The following is an 18,553-nucleotide window of genomic DNA, read 5'->3' as shown; positions in this document are numbered from 1 at the left end:
AACACTGGCTGTGTTCCATGACACAGATGGTATAGAAAAGTCAAAAATACATTCAGGGCACTCCCTAAATAAAATCATTACGACAGCTTGCCCACTATCAAAATATGCTTGGCTTAAAATATGCCAGAATCTTGCTTTTGGCCCAATAGACTGGAAAAAAAGGAATTTTATTGTTATCTTAGAAAAACAAAAATTAGTCTCGCCTACTTTGTACTTAAAGCTGAGGTTGATGGTCAGGTGGCAAGGCAAGATATTGGTGAAGACAATGACAGAAAATAAGCCTCAAGAAATATAATGTATTACATAAAGTACATGGACGAAATCAAGAACATTTTTGTGACTGGATTTCTGGTCTGCTAAAAGTAATTTCTAACAAAATTTGAAAAGAAAAAAGAAAACTCAAAAAAGCTAAATGGTAAAAAAAGTTTTTCTTGTCTTATTTCGGGGGGAGGTTACTATGTTTGGAAAATGACAGGGTGCAGCCCGATTTTTGAAAATCGAAAATTTAGGATCTAAAACCATGGATAAAACGAAATTTTATGTATTTTGGTACCTTTATGTTTTGTTTTTTTACGACCATTAGAGGGACTTTGAAAAGGGCATACTTAAAGGCAGCACATACCTGCATCTTTCATTTGTCTAAGTACCCCCCCCCCCATGTCTTACCCTGCAGGAGCGTTATCATTGGCCTTGTATGGAAGAAAATGAAAAAGATATTTGTAAGCGTGTTGTTCTAAAAACACGTTCTCTCAAAACTAATCTCAGTCAGCAGAGTCAAAAATTCATCGCCTTGACTCCAGCAAAAAGATACAATTTCTATTAGAACACTGCTTAAGATGATAAAAAACTAAAAAAGTACTGGAAAAATGTAATTAAAGTCTGTCTCAATTATAATCTATAATCGAGATAACCCTCTTAGATTGAAGATTTCCTTAATATGAAATAAAGATCATTGAACAATTCTACAAAGGGTGATTTTTTTCTCCTTCATTTTCATCTTCGTTTTCCAAAATCTTTTGGTCTTTTCCATATTTGGTAATCACTATCGAATATCTTTTCAACAAGCACAAAACCGCTATTTAATTCGCGTTTTTTCAAAACTTATTTCCTTTTTTGTCTCCACTGCAGATTTTATTGAGACAGACTTTATAATAAATATGTTCATATATATTCCAATACAAAAGTAAGCCATTCATTAAATATGATTGTTGAATTTAGAACTGTAAGATATACCCATTCGAAGGCTCGGAATTCCCGAGTTAGAAAAACCGAGTTAGAAAACCGAGTTAGCAAAAAACCGAGTTATGACGTCATCAAACGAAAATTTTGACGTCACAACCAAAATTTCTTGCTTGATTTTTTATTTCCCTAATTCGATTTTTAAAATAAAATAAAAACAATGTGCTTTTGTTTAGTTTTCAAAGATACACAACACTTTTTTGTATAAGATAGCTAACTCGAAAATTTTAATTTGACAAAAAAAACCTAGTTAGCTAACTCGAAAATTTTATTTTGACAAAAAAAATCGAGTTAGGGAAATAAAAAATCAAGCAAGAAATTTTGGTTGTGACGTCAAAATTTTCGTTTGATGACGTCATAATAACTCGGTTTTTTGCCAAATCGGTTTTCTAACTCGGGAATTCAGAGCCTCGGTATACGCCTTACATAAATAACATTTACAATATTCATTTGAAATTAGTTAGATGGTGTATTTTTCACTAGCAATTTTTGCACTTGCTCCCTGAATCTTAATCAGTAACAATAACAACAAAAAAAGCCTTTTCCTCTAAAAGAAATTGTCAAATTTCTTGAGAAAATGTCACTTTTTATATTTATAAATCAATTTCCATGAAAAAATTATATCAAAAAACTCAAATAAAATATCAAATCACCCATTAATCACCCAAAGAATGGTCCCCCAAAACCTCCCTGCCATTGTCTTTGTTGCTCAAAATATTCAGATAATTCTGCATAGTTCAAAGAGGGCATCGAAGCAGCACTGGAAAGCTGTTGATGTCTTATTAGGCCCCCTCTACCAAGATGTTGGTTGGCACCTCTTCCCCGATCATTTCCTCTTCCTCTATGCTGGCCTCCACGTGCAGGACCACCACCACCTCTTCTTGGTCCATCAGATGCCCCTCTGCCACGATTTTGACCGCCTCTACCGCGGTTTTGACCCCCTCTGCCACGTTCCGAGCCTCTACCACGATGTATGTCACTTCCACCTCTTCGAGATCGTTGCCGAGGACGTCTTCTTCTTCCTCCTCCATCACTCTTTGCACCATCATCATCATCGTCTGAAGGTTCAGATTCTGAAAATTCAAGAATATATAGTGGAGTTTCCATAACTCGAACACGCACGGATAACACAATCTTTTTCGAGTTAAGGAAATTTCGAGTTATGGAGTAAGGTTTATAAGACATTGTTAAAAACCATAAAACTTCGACGAGTTAGAAGACGAGTCAAAGAGACTCCACTGTATAAGTATAACAAATAAAGTGAAACATTGAAAATGTGATTTGACAACTTTGCTCTTGATCGATTGATATGAAATGGCTTGATTACAAATGTCTAGAATTTATTTTTTTTAGCTTTATTGAATTGAATTCTTTTAAATTGTCACTATGATTTCATGTTAAGCATGATCATTAATATGGTTTTATCTTAATCCCGTCCCCCGTGCAGGGATGGTACTTCTCTCTCTCTCTCCCTGAATGTATGTAAAGTTGAATTTAAAAAAGAATACATTCAAAACAATTATTTTACCAGAATCTGACGAGATGGAAATCTGATGTGATTGTTCAGTATCTTCGTAGTCATCATTACTCATACTTGTTGCACCAGATAGAATGCTTACTGAATCAGAGAAAATTTCATCTTCACAGGTGCCTGAAGGTCAAAGAAAAAATATTTCATTAAGGTTGAAGCTATGGCCTGAAAAATCCTTCATAATTCTGAGTGAAACTTCCGAATCTTTTGACGCTAACCTTTTCCAAAGTCAAAACATTGATTTGATACGTCTTAATTGGGCTCAAACGTATTGAGTACAAAAAATGAGAGGAAAAGAAATTATCCTCAACTTTAAACATCTGTTGTCTGTACATAGACCCGGTATCTACGGCTGATTTCAAAATTCATTGCCATAGAGGGTCTGTTGTCATTGTCTTTTATCATTTGAGATTTTTCAAACCAACCACTGCGATGGAGTGTTGGTGCGAGAGGGGAGACGATGATAGAAGTGTTGCTCTCTATAAATCATACTTCCATCGCAGAGGTCTCCGTACGGGAACTTTTTTATCAAACAGACAATGTGCACAGAGTATACTACGAAGCGATAAACGTGAGATACACTCTGGTACAGAGTAAAACATCTGTTGATACCTTCTAAATCGATTAATTGTCCTATTGCTGGTTCTTGGGAATCAGAAGCAGCTTTCTTTTTGTTTTTCTTTTTCTTTTTCTTCTTTTCTTTGGCTGTCAAATCTAAATGTAATAAAAAACACTGAGGGAGGAACTCTTTACTTACACCCCTATCTCGCAGCCCCGGTGAAAATTTTTCCTACCGCGGGAACAAAAATTTCGATTGAAATGTCAATGGGGATAAAAATTCTATTGTTTCAAAGTTAAATAATCCAGTGGGGATGGTTTTGGAGCGCAATTTCTAAACAATGAATATCGAATGGGGATGAAATCAAAGTCAATTTCTCAGTGGGGCTGAAATTCTAAGGTATTCTTCCCATCGGGGACGAAAGTTTTGCCAAATTTTCCAGTGGGGCTGGGGCCCCAGCGGGTCTGTGACAAAGGGGTGTCTACTAGCAGTCCATCATTGTGAAAGATCGGCAATTTATAATTCCAAACTGAATTAACAATAACTTTAGTTCTTAGTGCTGATGTCAAAAAGAAATAGACTGTGTGACATTGTAACTATTTATAGTATAAATTTCAAAGTTATTAGTAGGGCTGGACTTAAAAAAATTCTTGGTTTGCCATCACCCGACCCTACATTTTGGAGGTGGGTCAGACGGTCAGAAAATTGTTTTTATTTTGGTCATTCATGGAATTTTTGTCTACATTTTGTAATTTTTGAAGAAAATAAATTATTTTTATCAAAATAGCAATAAAAGTTTTTAGGTCGGCAAGTTTTGTCGGCTGACGGCAAACCAACATTTTTTTCAAGTCCAGTCTAGTCTCTAAATTTCAATTTGATACTTTTTTTTACAGTTTTTGATAAATGAAAATCATACCTTCATTTGGTTCCCTAGGGCTCTCTTTAATTTCATCTTCTTCAAGTTTTAGGGCTATAAAAATCAATATTAAAATATTGAAATGTCAAAAATGTTAATAAACAAACCGGAAAAAATATTTATAATGAAATCAGTTAGTATTTTATAAGTGTATTTCAAAGCTGCAGTTTACAATGTTTAATGAATATAAGTGAATATTATGAATTTTACCTCCTAATTGGATCAAAGGTTCGATTGTTGGGTTAATTTCTTGTGGTGGTGGTTCTTTCTTTTTATTCTTTTTGGCTTTTTCTTTTGTCTTGTTCTCCACGTTCTTTTTACCACCTACCATAATAAGAAAGGTCAATAAAGATGAGTGAAGAGAGGACACAAGCCCTTACAGTTTGACAAAGACATTTTAGATTCTAGTTTTTCAGGTTTTAAAGACCCTTATTTCGAGGGCAAAACAGCCTGAAACAGGATCTCATAGAAAATTAAAAGACTTGGATTGAAATCTTCCCCCTTCACTGTACACCAATTGTTGTAGCTCTTTTAGCTCTATACTTTGGCCTCTTCACTTCATGGAAACCTGCTAGGTGTAGGCACTAGCCAAAATCTAGAGAAGACTTATTACCAGGCTTCATTCAAAATCGAATTGAACTTTTTGATTATAATTACCTTTCACAGATTGTTGTTGCAGAAACTGTGGAATAATGTTTTGATGAAAATAATCTTTGTAATCAGTGTTTGAAGATTCCAATCTTTCGAGTTGTTCAGAATTTTTGATAGAGCTTGACAGTGGCTTTACTTCTGTCACATCACTATCTTTATTCATAGAAATCTTAACCATACCAATTTGGGAATCAATGAAGTCGAATAGGTTGTCATCTAATGCGTATTGATTAGGCTGGAAATCTACTTCAAAGTCCCTTTCTTTTTTACATTTATCATCAACTTCAGTATGCAACTTTTGCAACTTTTGAGAGTTCATTATTTTTGAAAATGGTGTGCTTTGGGAAAGTTTGTCTATGTCACGAATCAACTTTTTAGCAGATTGGACACTCTGATTAGCTTCTTTTTTATAAGATCTACAAGAGCTTTCCAATTCTTTACAAAGCTCATCCTCAACTTGGTTTAAAGCAAGCCATGTTTTTGTCATCATTTCATATTTGAAATCATTAATGTGTTTCCGCACTATTGGAATTTTTTCATCCATTGCAGATTGAATTTTATCTTTAGTGCTTTGGTTATTGGTTTGAAGCTCTATAGCATCTGTTTTCCATTTCTCAAAAACCTCATCAAATTTCTTTCCCAAACTTGAAAGACTTTTATTACTGTGTGTTAGATGATGTTTACAGAACACACAATTATACTGAAGACAATCAGCATTGGTACAATAATATTTCGCGAATGTTTCATGCTGCTGGCAATATGGTGCAATGTTGCCATCTCTAACACTAAATCTGATTTCAACCAGATGTTTACATTCGCATTTTCCAACTTGATAATGTTTGATTAAACATGATTTGCTGCATATCAATTGAGAGCAATCCGTGCATGCTCTATCAGGAACACCACTTTCACAGCTTTTGTCGGAGCATTTTGGAGTGTCAATGGACTTAGGTTGTCTAAAGCAGAATCAAAATAATAAAGTAAATACAATTGAATACAGTCAGTTAGTTTTTTTAAATTCAAAACTTCTAAAAAAAGACTAGAATCTATGTTGAATAAATTTCGTAAAATGAATGTAATTCTTACGTGGTCATCAGAAGATCAATGTTACTTTTCAAATGTAAATCACATTTCAATTTGGATACAGTAGACTCGAGATAAGTGTTTTCACGACAACTGGGGCACTTTATGGAAGCCATTCCATAGTCGTCAACCTGCACTGTCTCATCAAGGCATTCTTTACAAAATGAATGATGACAAGTCAAAGTTCGAGGATCACACATACGTTCCAGACAGATAGGACATTCACAGTTTTTCTCCAATGATTGGAAAATTTCTGACTGCCCAGAAGATTCAACTTTTTCTTCTTTTGGAGTTGAAGGCGGGGTAGCATCTAAGAAATGAAGAAAAAAAACACAAAAATAAAAATGATGGCTACAAATAATTACTTCTATTTTGATTTTCTATTTGATTGAGTTGCAGGAGGCTCTGAGGCCCATTTTTGCAACTATCGACTCTTCCTGTTAGCGCCCCGTCAGTACCGCCAACTAACTAACCAATCCTTTGTAACATGGCATGGGCAAAGGTCCGTTCATTTGCCAAGGGAACCGCTGGGAGTGGGAATTGAACCTTGGTGCAGAAACCAAGGTTAATAACCGCTTTGCGAAAGGACCATTAAAAAGTATGTGAAACAAATTTCGTTGAATAACAAACCTTTAGCTTCTTCTTCTTCTTCAATTTTTGATGGATGTCTTTTTGGACATTTGACTTTGCTACAACGTCCTGGTTTGTATTGCCAGTCTGAGCAGATTTCACTCCCCTCTACATTGTGACGATAGGGACACTCCTGAAAAAGAGGGTTTTATATAAAAACAAATGACAAGGGAAGTTAATTAAATATAAAGATGAATAGCAATCTAAACCCAATCTTTTCAAGTAAGAAATGATAATTTTAGAAAGAAAAAAAGAAAAGCTACAAAACTTCTAGAGGTCATTGCAGTGTTGCATATCCTGATTAATTGAACCTTGCCTCAATTTTCCATTACCTCTTCTCTTTCAGATACGGCAAAACCAGCAAAGTGTTACCAATTTGGCAATAAAAAAATATCAGCTACCTTTCCAGAAGGGAAAACTAAGGGACAGTACTCACTTTGTTTTTTGAGCAAAGATCTCCATACTTGCAGTCAGTTACTTTTTCAAAATTCTTGCGTGGAGCAAGTGATACTCTTATTTTGTTTCCATTGATGTATGTCTCGTGCAACTTTTGAACAGCTTGTGATGCATCTTTTGCACTCAACAAATTGACATATGCATGGGTTTTGTTCTTACCAATAACGACAGAATGGATACTGACAAATCCTTTTTTTTTGAAAGCAGCATACAGCGATGGCTCTTTAACAGATTCATTGATATTCTCAATCTTCACAGAATAAAGTTGCTTTGCCATTTTTATATTATAAATATCTTGTGCTTATTAATAAAAGATGTCCTACAAATAAGATAAAAAATTTGTATTAGTATGATTTCATTTCTGAATTCAAAATCAAACAAACTTCCAAATAAATTGATTGACTTTGTTCTTAACAACAGAATAAATATTGACAAAATCCTTTCTTAATATGAAAGCCGCACAAAGTGAATTTTCACAAAATTATTTTCATATTATATATAATATCAAAAAGTATATTTTATCATTTCAAACTTATTACTGAACAATCAATCAATTTTTAGAGGACACCATTTAATACGCCTCTTACAATTTGCTTACACAACATTTCTAAACAAAGAAGAACAACTTTTTCTTCCTTCTGCGTGCGCTAACCAAGCATAATGTGGAGAAAGTATATTTTTTGGTTATTATTATCAATTTCGCTTAGCGAAAGTATTACGATCGCCTTCCGTGTATGTGTCTGGCTGGCTGGCGAGACATTTTTGGGCGCAATATAGGCGTGTGGGCGTTTTTTAAATGGGCGTTTCTTTATAAGAATCAAATCAATAACTCTTAATAGACGGTGATATACCTTTCGGTAATTAGTTCACACAAAGTAAACAAAGGATGGCGCACAATATGAGCATATTTATTTTTCTTATAAGCATATACTTTATAAGAATCAAATCAATAACTCTTCATAGACGGTGATATACCTTCCGGTAATTACTTCTTACAAAGTAAACAAAGGACGGTGCACAATATGAGCATATTTATTTTTCTTATAAGCATATACTTTATAAGAATCAAATCAATAACTCTTGATAGACGATGATACACCTTTCGGTAATTAGTTCTTACAAAGTAAACAAGGGACGGCGCACAATATGAACATATTCATTTTTCTTATAAGCATTTACTTTATAAGAATCAGATCAATAACTCTAGAGAGACGGTGATATACCTTTCGGTAATTAGTTCTTTCAAAGTAAACAAGGGATGTCGCACAATATGAGCATGGTTTCAGCCCACTTTTCAGGTGCCCCCATTGAAGCATGGTACCCCCAACGAGTTAGATCCCCTTGAAAAATTGCTTTGAGTTAGGTACCCCTATTCAGCAGAGAATTTCTTTGAATTGACACTTTTTGTTCTTTTGTCATTCCTAAAATCATGCTCACGCATGAACGCCTGCTAATAAGCTTTGTTGTTATGCTATAAAGATGGCGGCTGTAAATCAAAACAATCACATTAGAAAAATATAGCAAAAGATGGCGTGATGGGAAACGAAAGAAAAATTGGATGGGAAACTAGGTGCTAGGGTAAAAAAATTCAATAATTTGAAATATTTTGAAATATTCGATTTAGAAAATATAACCCGCCCCCAGAGCCTCCATCAAGACAGCTAGGTACCCTTAATGATTAGGTAACCCCAAAGAATTGCAAGGCATTAGCCCCCTCTACTAAATCTGGCCTAGGTGCCCTTCAGATTTCTGGGGGGGGGGCTGATACCATGATGAGCATATTTATTTTTCTTTATAAGCATATACTTTATAAGAATCAAATCAATAACTCTTGATAGACGGTGATACATCTTTCGGTAATCAGTTCTTACAAAGTAAACAAGGGACGGCGCACAATATGAGCATATTCATTTTTCTTATAAGCATTTACTTTATAAGAATCAAATCAATAACTCTTGATAAACGGTGATATACCTTTTGGTAATTAGTTCTTACAAGGTAAACAAGGGATGGCGTGCAATATGAGAATATTTAATTTTTATAAGCATATACTTTATAAGAGCTCTTAAAAATTTAACAACAATTATTGTTCTTAAAAATTGGTCTTGGCAATTTTAAGCCTCGTTGTTCTTGTAAAATTGTTTCATCAAGGCTCTATGTAAAGTAGATTTCAGATTAGCTTCAATCTCTACTTCTTGTTTTTCCCATGCAGTTCAAATTCTAGGCGAAATTTTCGACTTCAAGTCGTCTTGTTTAATTATTTTATACTGGTTTGCCACTATAGAAGCGAATCACTTTTTTTAAATAAATTTTGTTTTTAAATAAGAGTGATATCGTTTGCTTACTCATCAATTTTAATATATAAGCTTTTTCACATGGGTTGACACAGATGTGGAGAAAGATTGGTCAGAAATAGGAAATTAAAGAAAAACATATTTTTGCTTATAATCATCAGCATGATATAACAATACACAGACACTGTCCTGATATGAAATATGTTTCTTATATAAAACGGGAACAATTAAGTATAAAAAACTTTTAATCCTATCACTTTTCACTGGTGCCTCTAATTTTCGCACCTTTAATTTTTATGTACTGGGTGACCTACGAAAAAGTTCAGACGTTTCCCGACGTCTTGAGGCCGAACAAATGTCCCAAAGTGTTTTGATATTTAGAAAGTAGATATCCTAACTTAAAATTTGAGCTATCACTTTTTAAATTTGACCAACTTGTTCTCTGCTTATGAGCTTTTAAAGTCAAAATTCACTTTACGGAAAGTGTAAAAAACACGTAAAAAAGTGGTATCAAATTTGGTATTTTTAGACGTTTTTGATGTACAGTTTTTGAAAAAAATCTATGAAAGCGCCAATTTTTATAAAAACTAGTCTTGTTTTAAACAAAAATTACAAAAATTACTTTCAAAGGTGTTTTTATTAATTATTTTATGTCATAAAACTCGTTAAATAAGTCAATTTGTAAGTGATTTTCTAATTGATTGTATGAATGTAATACCTCTTTTTTACGTGTTTTTTACACTTTTCGAAAAATGAATTTCGACTTTACAAGCTCATAAGCAGAGAACAAGTTGGTCAAATTTAAAAAGTGATAGCTCAAATTTTAAGTTGGGATATCTACTTTCTAAATATCAAAACTACAAGCACTTTAGGACATTTGTTCAGCCTCAAGACGTCGGGAAACGTCTGAACTTTTTCGTGGGTCACCCGGTATATACCTCATAAAATAGGATGTTCATGCACCCTTTAATTTTCCCGCATCTTGAAATACTTTTTGAGTTTTTTTGGTGAGAAATATACATAAATAAAGAGGCCAAGAAAGCATGAAATTTGAAGCTTTACTCACTCACAATGTATCATAGCGTCGCTGTAAAATAAGAGTGCCTTATGTTCATTTTTGACATTTTGAGGAAAAAAAAAACCTTGAAAACCTTGAAACAACAAAACTCAATATTATTTTGGGGACCCTTGATGTGCAAGATTCATACCCTTGAAATGCCAAATTTTGTGGCCATTTTCAGCCATTTTAACTTTCAGAAATACAAAATTTTACCCACTGTGTGTGATACAAACATCAGTGAATTTTAAGTGAGAAAACATACTTTTGGAACCCCTATGATTCAAAGGGATATTCCACACTCATTCTTAAGGGGTTTACCCTTTAACTTGTTAAGTGCCACACTGGGATTATGAGGTTGGCAGGTCTGGGTGTCGAGCCCTCCTTTATCACAACTATAAAGAAAGTATCTGGTGAGAATGTTATTGAGGTTCTGCTCAAATCAAGGGGATTGAAAAGACTTATTTGTTCGAAAGACTTCAAGTTTTTTATTATTTTGTTAAAGAAAACGTCTTAGGGGTATTTTATGCATTTTAAGGGAGTTGAGGATTCAACTTTGAGAGTTTAAATACAATCTTTCTCCTATTGTCGACAGATTTTGTTGAAATCCTTGAAAACTAGCAAAGATCAACTAAAAACCCTAGAAACCCTTGAAAGTTTGTGGTAAAAAACCCTTGAAACCCTGGAAAATTAGTCAAGGGGCATTGAAACCCTCGAATTTGTTGAAAAAGAGGTGCTGGCCACCATGGAAGTATTTTCCCAATAATGACAAAAGAGCAAAAAATCCTTTATTGCATTTTTATAATTTTAACAATAAACAAGCAACATGCTGAATGGACCTACCTAATGATTAACATCAGATGAAAATTAGAAAAAAGTGACAATAATTGTACAAAAATTCAGAATGGAAAAATAAAGCTTGTCTGTTGAATAATGTAAAGTGGTAAAAAGGAATTTCCCCAAATACGAAAATTACTTAAACCATTCAGGCCCAAAAAACCTAATAAGCTGTTTTTGGCCCAAATTTGCCCAAAAGAATTTTCCTTCAAAATCTGGCTCCGTCACATTTTAGGCATTGCTATTTTGCATCATTCTGCAAAAAATCAGAAAAAAATAATGAGTCAACTTTGAGAAAAGCTATATTTTCTTATTTGGTGAAAGGGAATTTCCCCAAAATACGAAAATCCGTTTTTTAAGGCGAATAAGAATTTTCCGGGAAAAAACACTTCAGCTATTCTTTAGAGAATCTTGCCCTCCATCTTTGTACAAAAAATCAGAAAAAAGTAATGACAGGATCTTGCACAAAGTCCAAAAAAACCTAATTTTAGGCAGTTTTTGGCCCAAATTTGCCCAAATATATATTTTTTCGAAAATCGGGCTACGACACATTTTAGGCATTGCCATTTTGCATCATTGTGCAAAAAATCAGAAAAAAAATAACGAGTCAACATTGAGAAAAGCTATATTTTCTTATTTGGTTAAAGGGAATTTCCCCAAAATACGAAAATCCGTTTTTTAAGGCGAATAAGAATTTTCCGGGAAAAACCACTTCAGCCATTCTTTAAGGAATCTTGCCCTCCATCTTTGTACAAAAAATCAAAAAAAAGTAATGACAGGATTTTGCGCAAAGTCCAAAAAACCCTATTTTTAGGTAGTTTTTGGCCCAAATTTGCCCAAATAAATTTTTTCTCAAAAATCGGGCTCCGTCACGTTCTGGGCATTGCCATTTTACTTCATTGTGCAAAAAATCAGAAAAAACTAATGAGCCAATACTGAGAAAAGCTGGTAACAGACGGACGGACGGACGAACGAACGGACATGGGCTAATTTATAGGACCAAAAGAGGGTAACTCAATGTTGGGGGGTTTACTTTATAATTCAAAAAATTTTGGGGGTACCAAAATGATTGGGGGTACCTAAATTTTTTAGGGGTACATGAACCCTGGGGGACCCTATGTGTATTTTAGGGATGACATCCATACTCATCTTGCCAGGACAAATATTCATGATATCAAAATTTTTGAACTCTATTCCCCCCTTCCTATAACGCCAAGCGTGATAACTAAAAATTTAACTCAATCATCAATTCTTCCTTTAAAAAACAACTAAGCTAATAGGGAAAGATAGTGGGAGTAAAGATGGCGAATGAGTTCATGTCATGTCAATGAGTTTCACTTCCTATCCCGATTTGCTTTGTTTTTTTAAGCAAGAATTCAATTTCAAAATATAAAAGAGATCTGAATAAGGTGACCATGGCAAGATTGCTCTGTTTGCACCGCAATGGATGTTAAAAATGCATACGGGCAGGCAGGCAGGCAGGCAGGCGGGCGGGCAGGAAGATTCCATGATTTTTGAAAATTGTGCAAGGAAGTCAATTTATTTTTGTGGGGTGGATAACGTGAACAGAACATGCTCCGAAAAAATCAAAAGCTTTTAGACGGCTGCTAGCTTCCAACACAAAAAATTTGCTTCTAAAATCTTCAAAATAAAAAAGGAGTCCTGTAGTCCATGGCTAGCCATCATGTGTAGACATTTGAGTGTGACTTTGAAAGTCTTTGAAAATCTTTAAAAATCGTTGGAAGTGTCTCTTGTTAAAAATTGAAAATAAAATCTTAAGTCTAACTTTAAAATAGTCTTCCATAACCTGAGAAATAGTAGAGATGCTTCTGGAATTATCTAAAATACCACAAATTTAGAATGAGGGATCACTCAAAATTCAATGTGAGTGAATGCTAAGTTTTCCGCAGCCTATTGTTTTTTAAAATCTAGAAAAGTCATGGACACTATTCAGGGGGAAAACATTACCAAAATCATGAAAACCCTAGCCCATTAATGTCATAATGAAGTTTGACATGACAAAATGAGTATGGATGTCAACCCTTGAACAGATCTTTTATATACCCCAGAGATATAAAATTTAACATAATTAGAGGACTTAGATTAAAGATCACTAATTTGTGCACCATATAATTGGGCCATTCCATTAAATTTCTATACAGGGTATAGCATATAGTATATTAAGAGGTCATAGTATGCTCCATGGTTATAATAGTATAGACCAGACTGGGTGGGCAATCCTTAACAGTCACAAAGAACACTCTTAAAAATATGTGGGTACCCCCAGACAGGGATTTTTCTAAGCACTTCCTTATGTCCACATAACCAGCCAAAATACTCAATTTTCTAGCAAAATTTAACTTCTTTGTTGTTAACAAGCAAAAACAAGACGACTTGAAGTCGAAAATTTCGCCTAAAGTTTAAACTGCATGGGAAAAAAAAACAAGAAGTAGAGATGAAAGCTAATCTGAAGTCTACTTTACATCGAGCCTTGATGAAACAATTTTATATGAACAACGAGGCTCAAAATCGCTAAAAAGATAAGATCAATTTACGAACAATGGTTGTTTAATTCTTAAGAACTAATAACTGAAGGGCATATCACCATCTATAAAGAGTTATTAATTTGATTCTTATAAAGTAAATGCTTATAAGAAAAATGAATATGCTTATGTTGCATGCAATCCCTTCTTTACTTTGTAAGAACTAATTACCCAAAGGTATATCACCATCTATCAAGAGTTATTGATTTGACTCTTATAAAGTAAATGCTTATAAGAAGAATAAATATGCTCATATTGTGCGCCATCCCTTGTTTACCTTGTAAGAACTAATTACCGAAGGGTGTATCACCGTCTATCAAGAGTTATTGTTTTGATTCTTTTAAAGTATATGCTTATAAGAAAAATAAATATGCTCATATTGCCTGCCATCTATTGTTTACTTTGTAAAAACTAATTACCGAAGGGTGTATCACCGTCTATCAAGATAAACTGATTGATTCTTATAAAGTATATGCTTTATAAGAAGAAATAAATATGCTCATATTGCCTGCCATCTATTTGTTTACTTTGTAAGAACTAATAATTACCGAAGGGTATATCACCGTCTATCAAGAGTTGTTTTTGATTCTTATAAAGTATATGCTTATAAGAAAAATAAATATGATCATATTGTGCGCCATCCCTTATTTACTTTGTAAGAGCTAATTACCGAAAGGTATATCACCATCTATCAAGAGTTATTGATTTGACTCTTATAAAGTAAATGCTTATAAGAAAAATAAATATGCTCATATTGTGCGCCATCCCTTGTTTACCTTGTAAGAACTAATTACCGAAGGGTGTATCACCGTCTATCAAGAGTTATTGTTTTGATTCTTTTAAAGTATATGCTTATAAGAAAAATAAATATGCTCATATTGCCTGCCATCTATTGTTTACTTTGTAAAAACTAATTACCGAAGGGTGTATCACCGTCTATCAAGAGTTACTGATTTGATTCTTATAAAGTATATGCTTATAAGAAAAATAAATATGCTCATATTGCCTGCCATCTATTGTTTACTTTGTAAGAACTAATTACCGAAAGGTATATCACAGTCTATCAAGAGTTACTGATTTGATTCTTATAAAGTATATGCTTATAAGAAAAATAAATATGCTCATATTGCCTGCCATCTATTGTTTACTTTGTAAGAACTAATTACCGAAGGGTATATCACCGTCTATCAAGAGTTGTTGATTTGATTCTTATAAAGTATATGCTTATAAGAAAAATAAATATGATCATATTGTGCGCCATCCCTTATTTACTTTGTAAGAGCTAATTACCGAAAGGTATATCACAGTCTTATCTGGCACCCAGATGGTGAAATTTTCATCCGACACGCTAGAGCACTGAAGGTCGGGAAAAATTTCAACATCTGGAAGGTTTACATTACGGAATTTTGCCAGACCGCGTCAAGAATTTTGCAGCGGGAGGTCTGGTAACCCAGCCCTCGTTTTCGGGGATTGGCGGGTCCAACCGAAATATTTTTAGGTTTACGGGCAAGGGCTGTTGAACCCGACTGAGGATGCGGCACATCAAATGCCGACTATCATTCCTCTCCGATGGGAAATTGGCCCGCTCCCTTTAGAGCTTTAGTGTGGGCGGCCGCCAATCCGCCATCGGAATATCAGATAAATCACAGTCTATCAAGAGTTATTGATTTGATTCTTATAAAATATATGCTTATAAGAAAAATAAATATGCTCATATTGCCTGCCATCTATTGTTTACTTTGTAAGAACTAATTACCGAAGGGTGTATCACCGTCTATCAAGAGTTACTGATTTGATTCTTATAAAGTATATGCTTATAAGAAAAATAAATATGCTCATATTTCCTGCCATCTATTGTTTACTTTGTAAAAACTAATTACCGAAAGGTATATCACAGTCTATCAAGAGTTATTGATTTGATTCTTATAAAGTGTATGCTTATAAGAAAAATAAATATGCTCATATTGTGTGCCATCCCTTGTTTACTTTGTAAGAACTAATTACCGAAAGGTATATCACAGTCTATCAAGAATTATTGATTTGATCCTTATAAAGTGTATGCTTATAAGAAAAATAAATATGCTCATATTGCCTGCCATCTATTGTTTACTTTGTAAGAACTAATTACCGAAAGGTATATCACAGTCTATCAAGAGTTATTGATTTGATTCTTGTAAAATATATGCTTATAAGAAAAATAAATATGCTCATATATTGCGCCATCCCTTGTTTACTTTGTAAGAACTAATTACCGAAAGGTATATCACAGTCTATCAAGAGTTATTGATTTGATTCTTATAAAGTGTATGCTTATAAGAAAAATAAATATGCTCATACATATTGTGTGCCATCCCCAGTTTACTTTGTAAGAACTAATTACCGAAGGGTATATCACCGTTTATCAAGATGAAGAATTTTCAATAAAATTTAAAAAATATGGAAAAGGATACCAACCATACCAACCCAGGGCCAACCCAGGGCCCAAAAACCTGACTTTTCGAGATTTGAAAGTAGTAGACACCACCACCCCCTAAATTGGTATCAATACCAACTTGAAAATCCCAATTTTTCCCCCCTTTTTCAGAAAAATAGGGATTTTTAAGTTTGTATCATACAAACTTAAAAATCCCTATTTTTCTGAAAAAGGGGACCCGCCCCCCCCCCCCCCCCCCCTAAAATTGGCAATCAGTAAAAATGCAAAAAGTTATATGCATACAAGGGGCGCTAAACAGAATCTGTGGATGTTTTTATTCAAAGAACATTCCTCTTATGAATCACTTATATTATGTACCACACTTTAGACTCCTGAAAATGAAAACAAGTTTTTCTCATTCTAACACAACGTAAATTAAGTTTTTTGAACTAAATTGGCAAAATGTATAAAATTCATGAAACAAGTTAGACTAGACTAGATAAAAATTTCATTGTATCAGGCACGCCTAGAGTCTTTGTAACATTGTCCTATATGATGAGCGCCGGGGGGGGGGTACTTAGGCAAAAATGAATGATGGGTAAGTGCGGACGGTAAGGGTCGGTTTTTGATTTCCAGAGAAAAAGTTGTAATAAAGTCTCTCTAAGGCTATGACTTTTTTCAAAAATCGGAAAAAAAATTCAAAGAGTCTCTCTAAGGGTCACCTTTTCAGCAAAAATCAGTCTCTTTAAAGGGGCAATCCGCCACCACATTACGCGGTTTGTTTTTGTTTTCATTTGTCTTGATAGCCCAAGATGAAATTGTGGCACTTGCTTAGCAAGGCGCGGGATATCGAGTCAAAAATCTCAGAATCAAAACATTGCAAATGGCGGCCAAAATTCAACTAGAGTGTCTTCAAAAAAGAGTACATTTCTTTTGGAAATAACATATCATTACCTTTCGATATGGGATTAGATAGATATTTGTGTGAATCGAATCAGCAATATATATTGGACTTTTTTACCAAGTTTGAGAGTATATTTCGATGGGATTGTCAAGATATTGCTGGATATACATTACAGAGTCAAATTTGATGTAATGAGCTACAATGATGCAAAGTTGGAAATCTAAATTTTTGTGGTTCTATCTTTATTTCCTTTTATGAATTGATCTACCACTTATTAATGATTGGAAAAATGGTAAAATTAACATTCTGTTGAGATGTGAAACTGGTTCAACTTGAAGAATTGATGAGAAAAAATGGGCAGTACAGACAAAATATATTTGCTTTGGAATACACAACCTTATATATGGACAATACCTCTGGAGCAAGTTATATGGGATTTGTTTCCAAGTGACCCAAAATAAACTCTTTAATGCTTGGTTTTACATCATGACGTCAGAGGCTTTGTGGATTTTCTAAACTTTTGAAACTTGTGTGATTGTTTTGGTGTTTTCCTGCTGACTAAAAAGACACTTTTAAATATGTGATTGTTACCCCTGACTAGAGATACTGTGAAAGTGTAATTGATAAACATATTCCATCTTGGCTTGGAGTATATTTTTAATGTTTTATAACTGCGACATTGTTTCTTGTTTGGATTGTTGAAGTGTTATCTTTAGTGTTCCAATGTAGATAGGTTATTTCGATTTCAATTTTATCAATTAATTGTGTTTATTTCATAGAATTTCAGTAGTGTTTATGTGATAGTTTTGTCCAAGAAAGCATTGTCGAGGTTCCCATGTTTCGTCAAAACTGTCAAAGCCCTCCAAAGACATGTCTATAAGTACGTTCTTCCGTAACTTTATATAATTTAAAGAGAAGACAGGAACCTTTGTTTGGTGCTACTATTTCCAAGCTTGAGAAAACCTTTTTACACTTAAAATTCGAAATTTTAATCTAATAATTTTCATAGATTTTCTTGTAACATTTCAGACACTTTTATGTTTCAATAAAAAAATAACATCTTTATATATCTACTTTAAAAATAATCTGCTCTTTGTTTTTCCCATTTCTTTTTACCTATAATCAATCATATTGAATTGCTACTGCCAAGGGAGATTTAGATAATTTGAGATAACTAGGAGTAATTATAAAAATCTTATATGAAGCCTTACCTTCAGCTGAAACAAAATGATAGCTTTTTTCTGAAAAAGGAAGATAATTTTTTTGTGCCTTATCAGTTCTCATAAGTTTGTTTTGATTTTTTTCCGTCAAAAGTCACGTGATATTTTTATCTCGATCACTCCGCCTCGATTGGAAATTCCCCTATGCACCCTAAAAGTAATCGAGTTTTAGAAAAACAATAACAAACCGTGTTATGTGGTGGCGGATTGCCCCTTTAAG

At 33.8% G+C, this 18,553-nt stretch overlaps 1 protein-coding gene across 2 annotated transcripts; it reads right to left on the bottom strand.

Annotated features, from left to right (window-relative positions):
• Positions 1-1,678: 1,678 nt before the first annotated feature.
• Positions 1,679-7,386, bottom strand: LOC136810059 (E3 ubiquitin-protein ligase TRIM56-like). 2 transcript variants are annotated; one of them, XM_067066631.1, is made up of 9 exons: positions 7,046-7,386; positions 6,610-6,742; positions 5,983-6,289; positions 4,903-5,852; positions 4,456-4,569; positions 4,246-4,299; positions 3,383-3,484; positions 2,768-2,890; positions 1,815-2,312 (listed from the first exon to the last, which is right to left on the bottom strand). In XM_067066631.1, the coding sequence occupies exons 1-9, from the start codon at positions 7,340-7,342 to the stop codon at positions 1,900-1,902; spliced, it is 2,493 nt and encodes an 830-aa protein (XP_066922732.1). In that variant the 5' UTR covers positions 7,343-7,386; the 3' UTR covers positions 1,815-1,899. The 2 variants fall into 2 exon arrangements, with proteins under 2 accessions (XP_066922733.1, XP_066922732.1); XM_067066632.1 differs by lacking the exon at positions 4,246-4,299 and having other exon boundaries at positions 1,679-2,312.
• Positions 7,387-18,553: the final 11,167 nt, after the last annotated feature.

This window comes from Clytia hemisphaerica, unplaced genomic scaffold (genome assembly GCF_902728285.1).
Source record: "Clytia hemisphaerica strain Z4C2 unplaced genomic scaffold, Clytia hemisphaerica genome assembly, whole genome shotgun sequence".
NCBI lineage: Eukaryota > Metazoa > Cnidaria > Hydrozoa > Leptothecata > Clytiidae > Clytia > Clytia hemisphaerica.
This window is presented reverse-complemented; position numbering and strand designations above follow the sequence as displayed.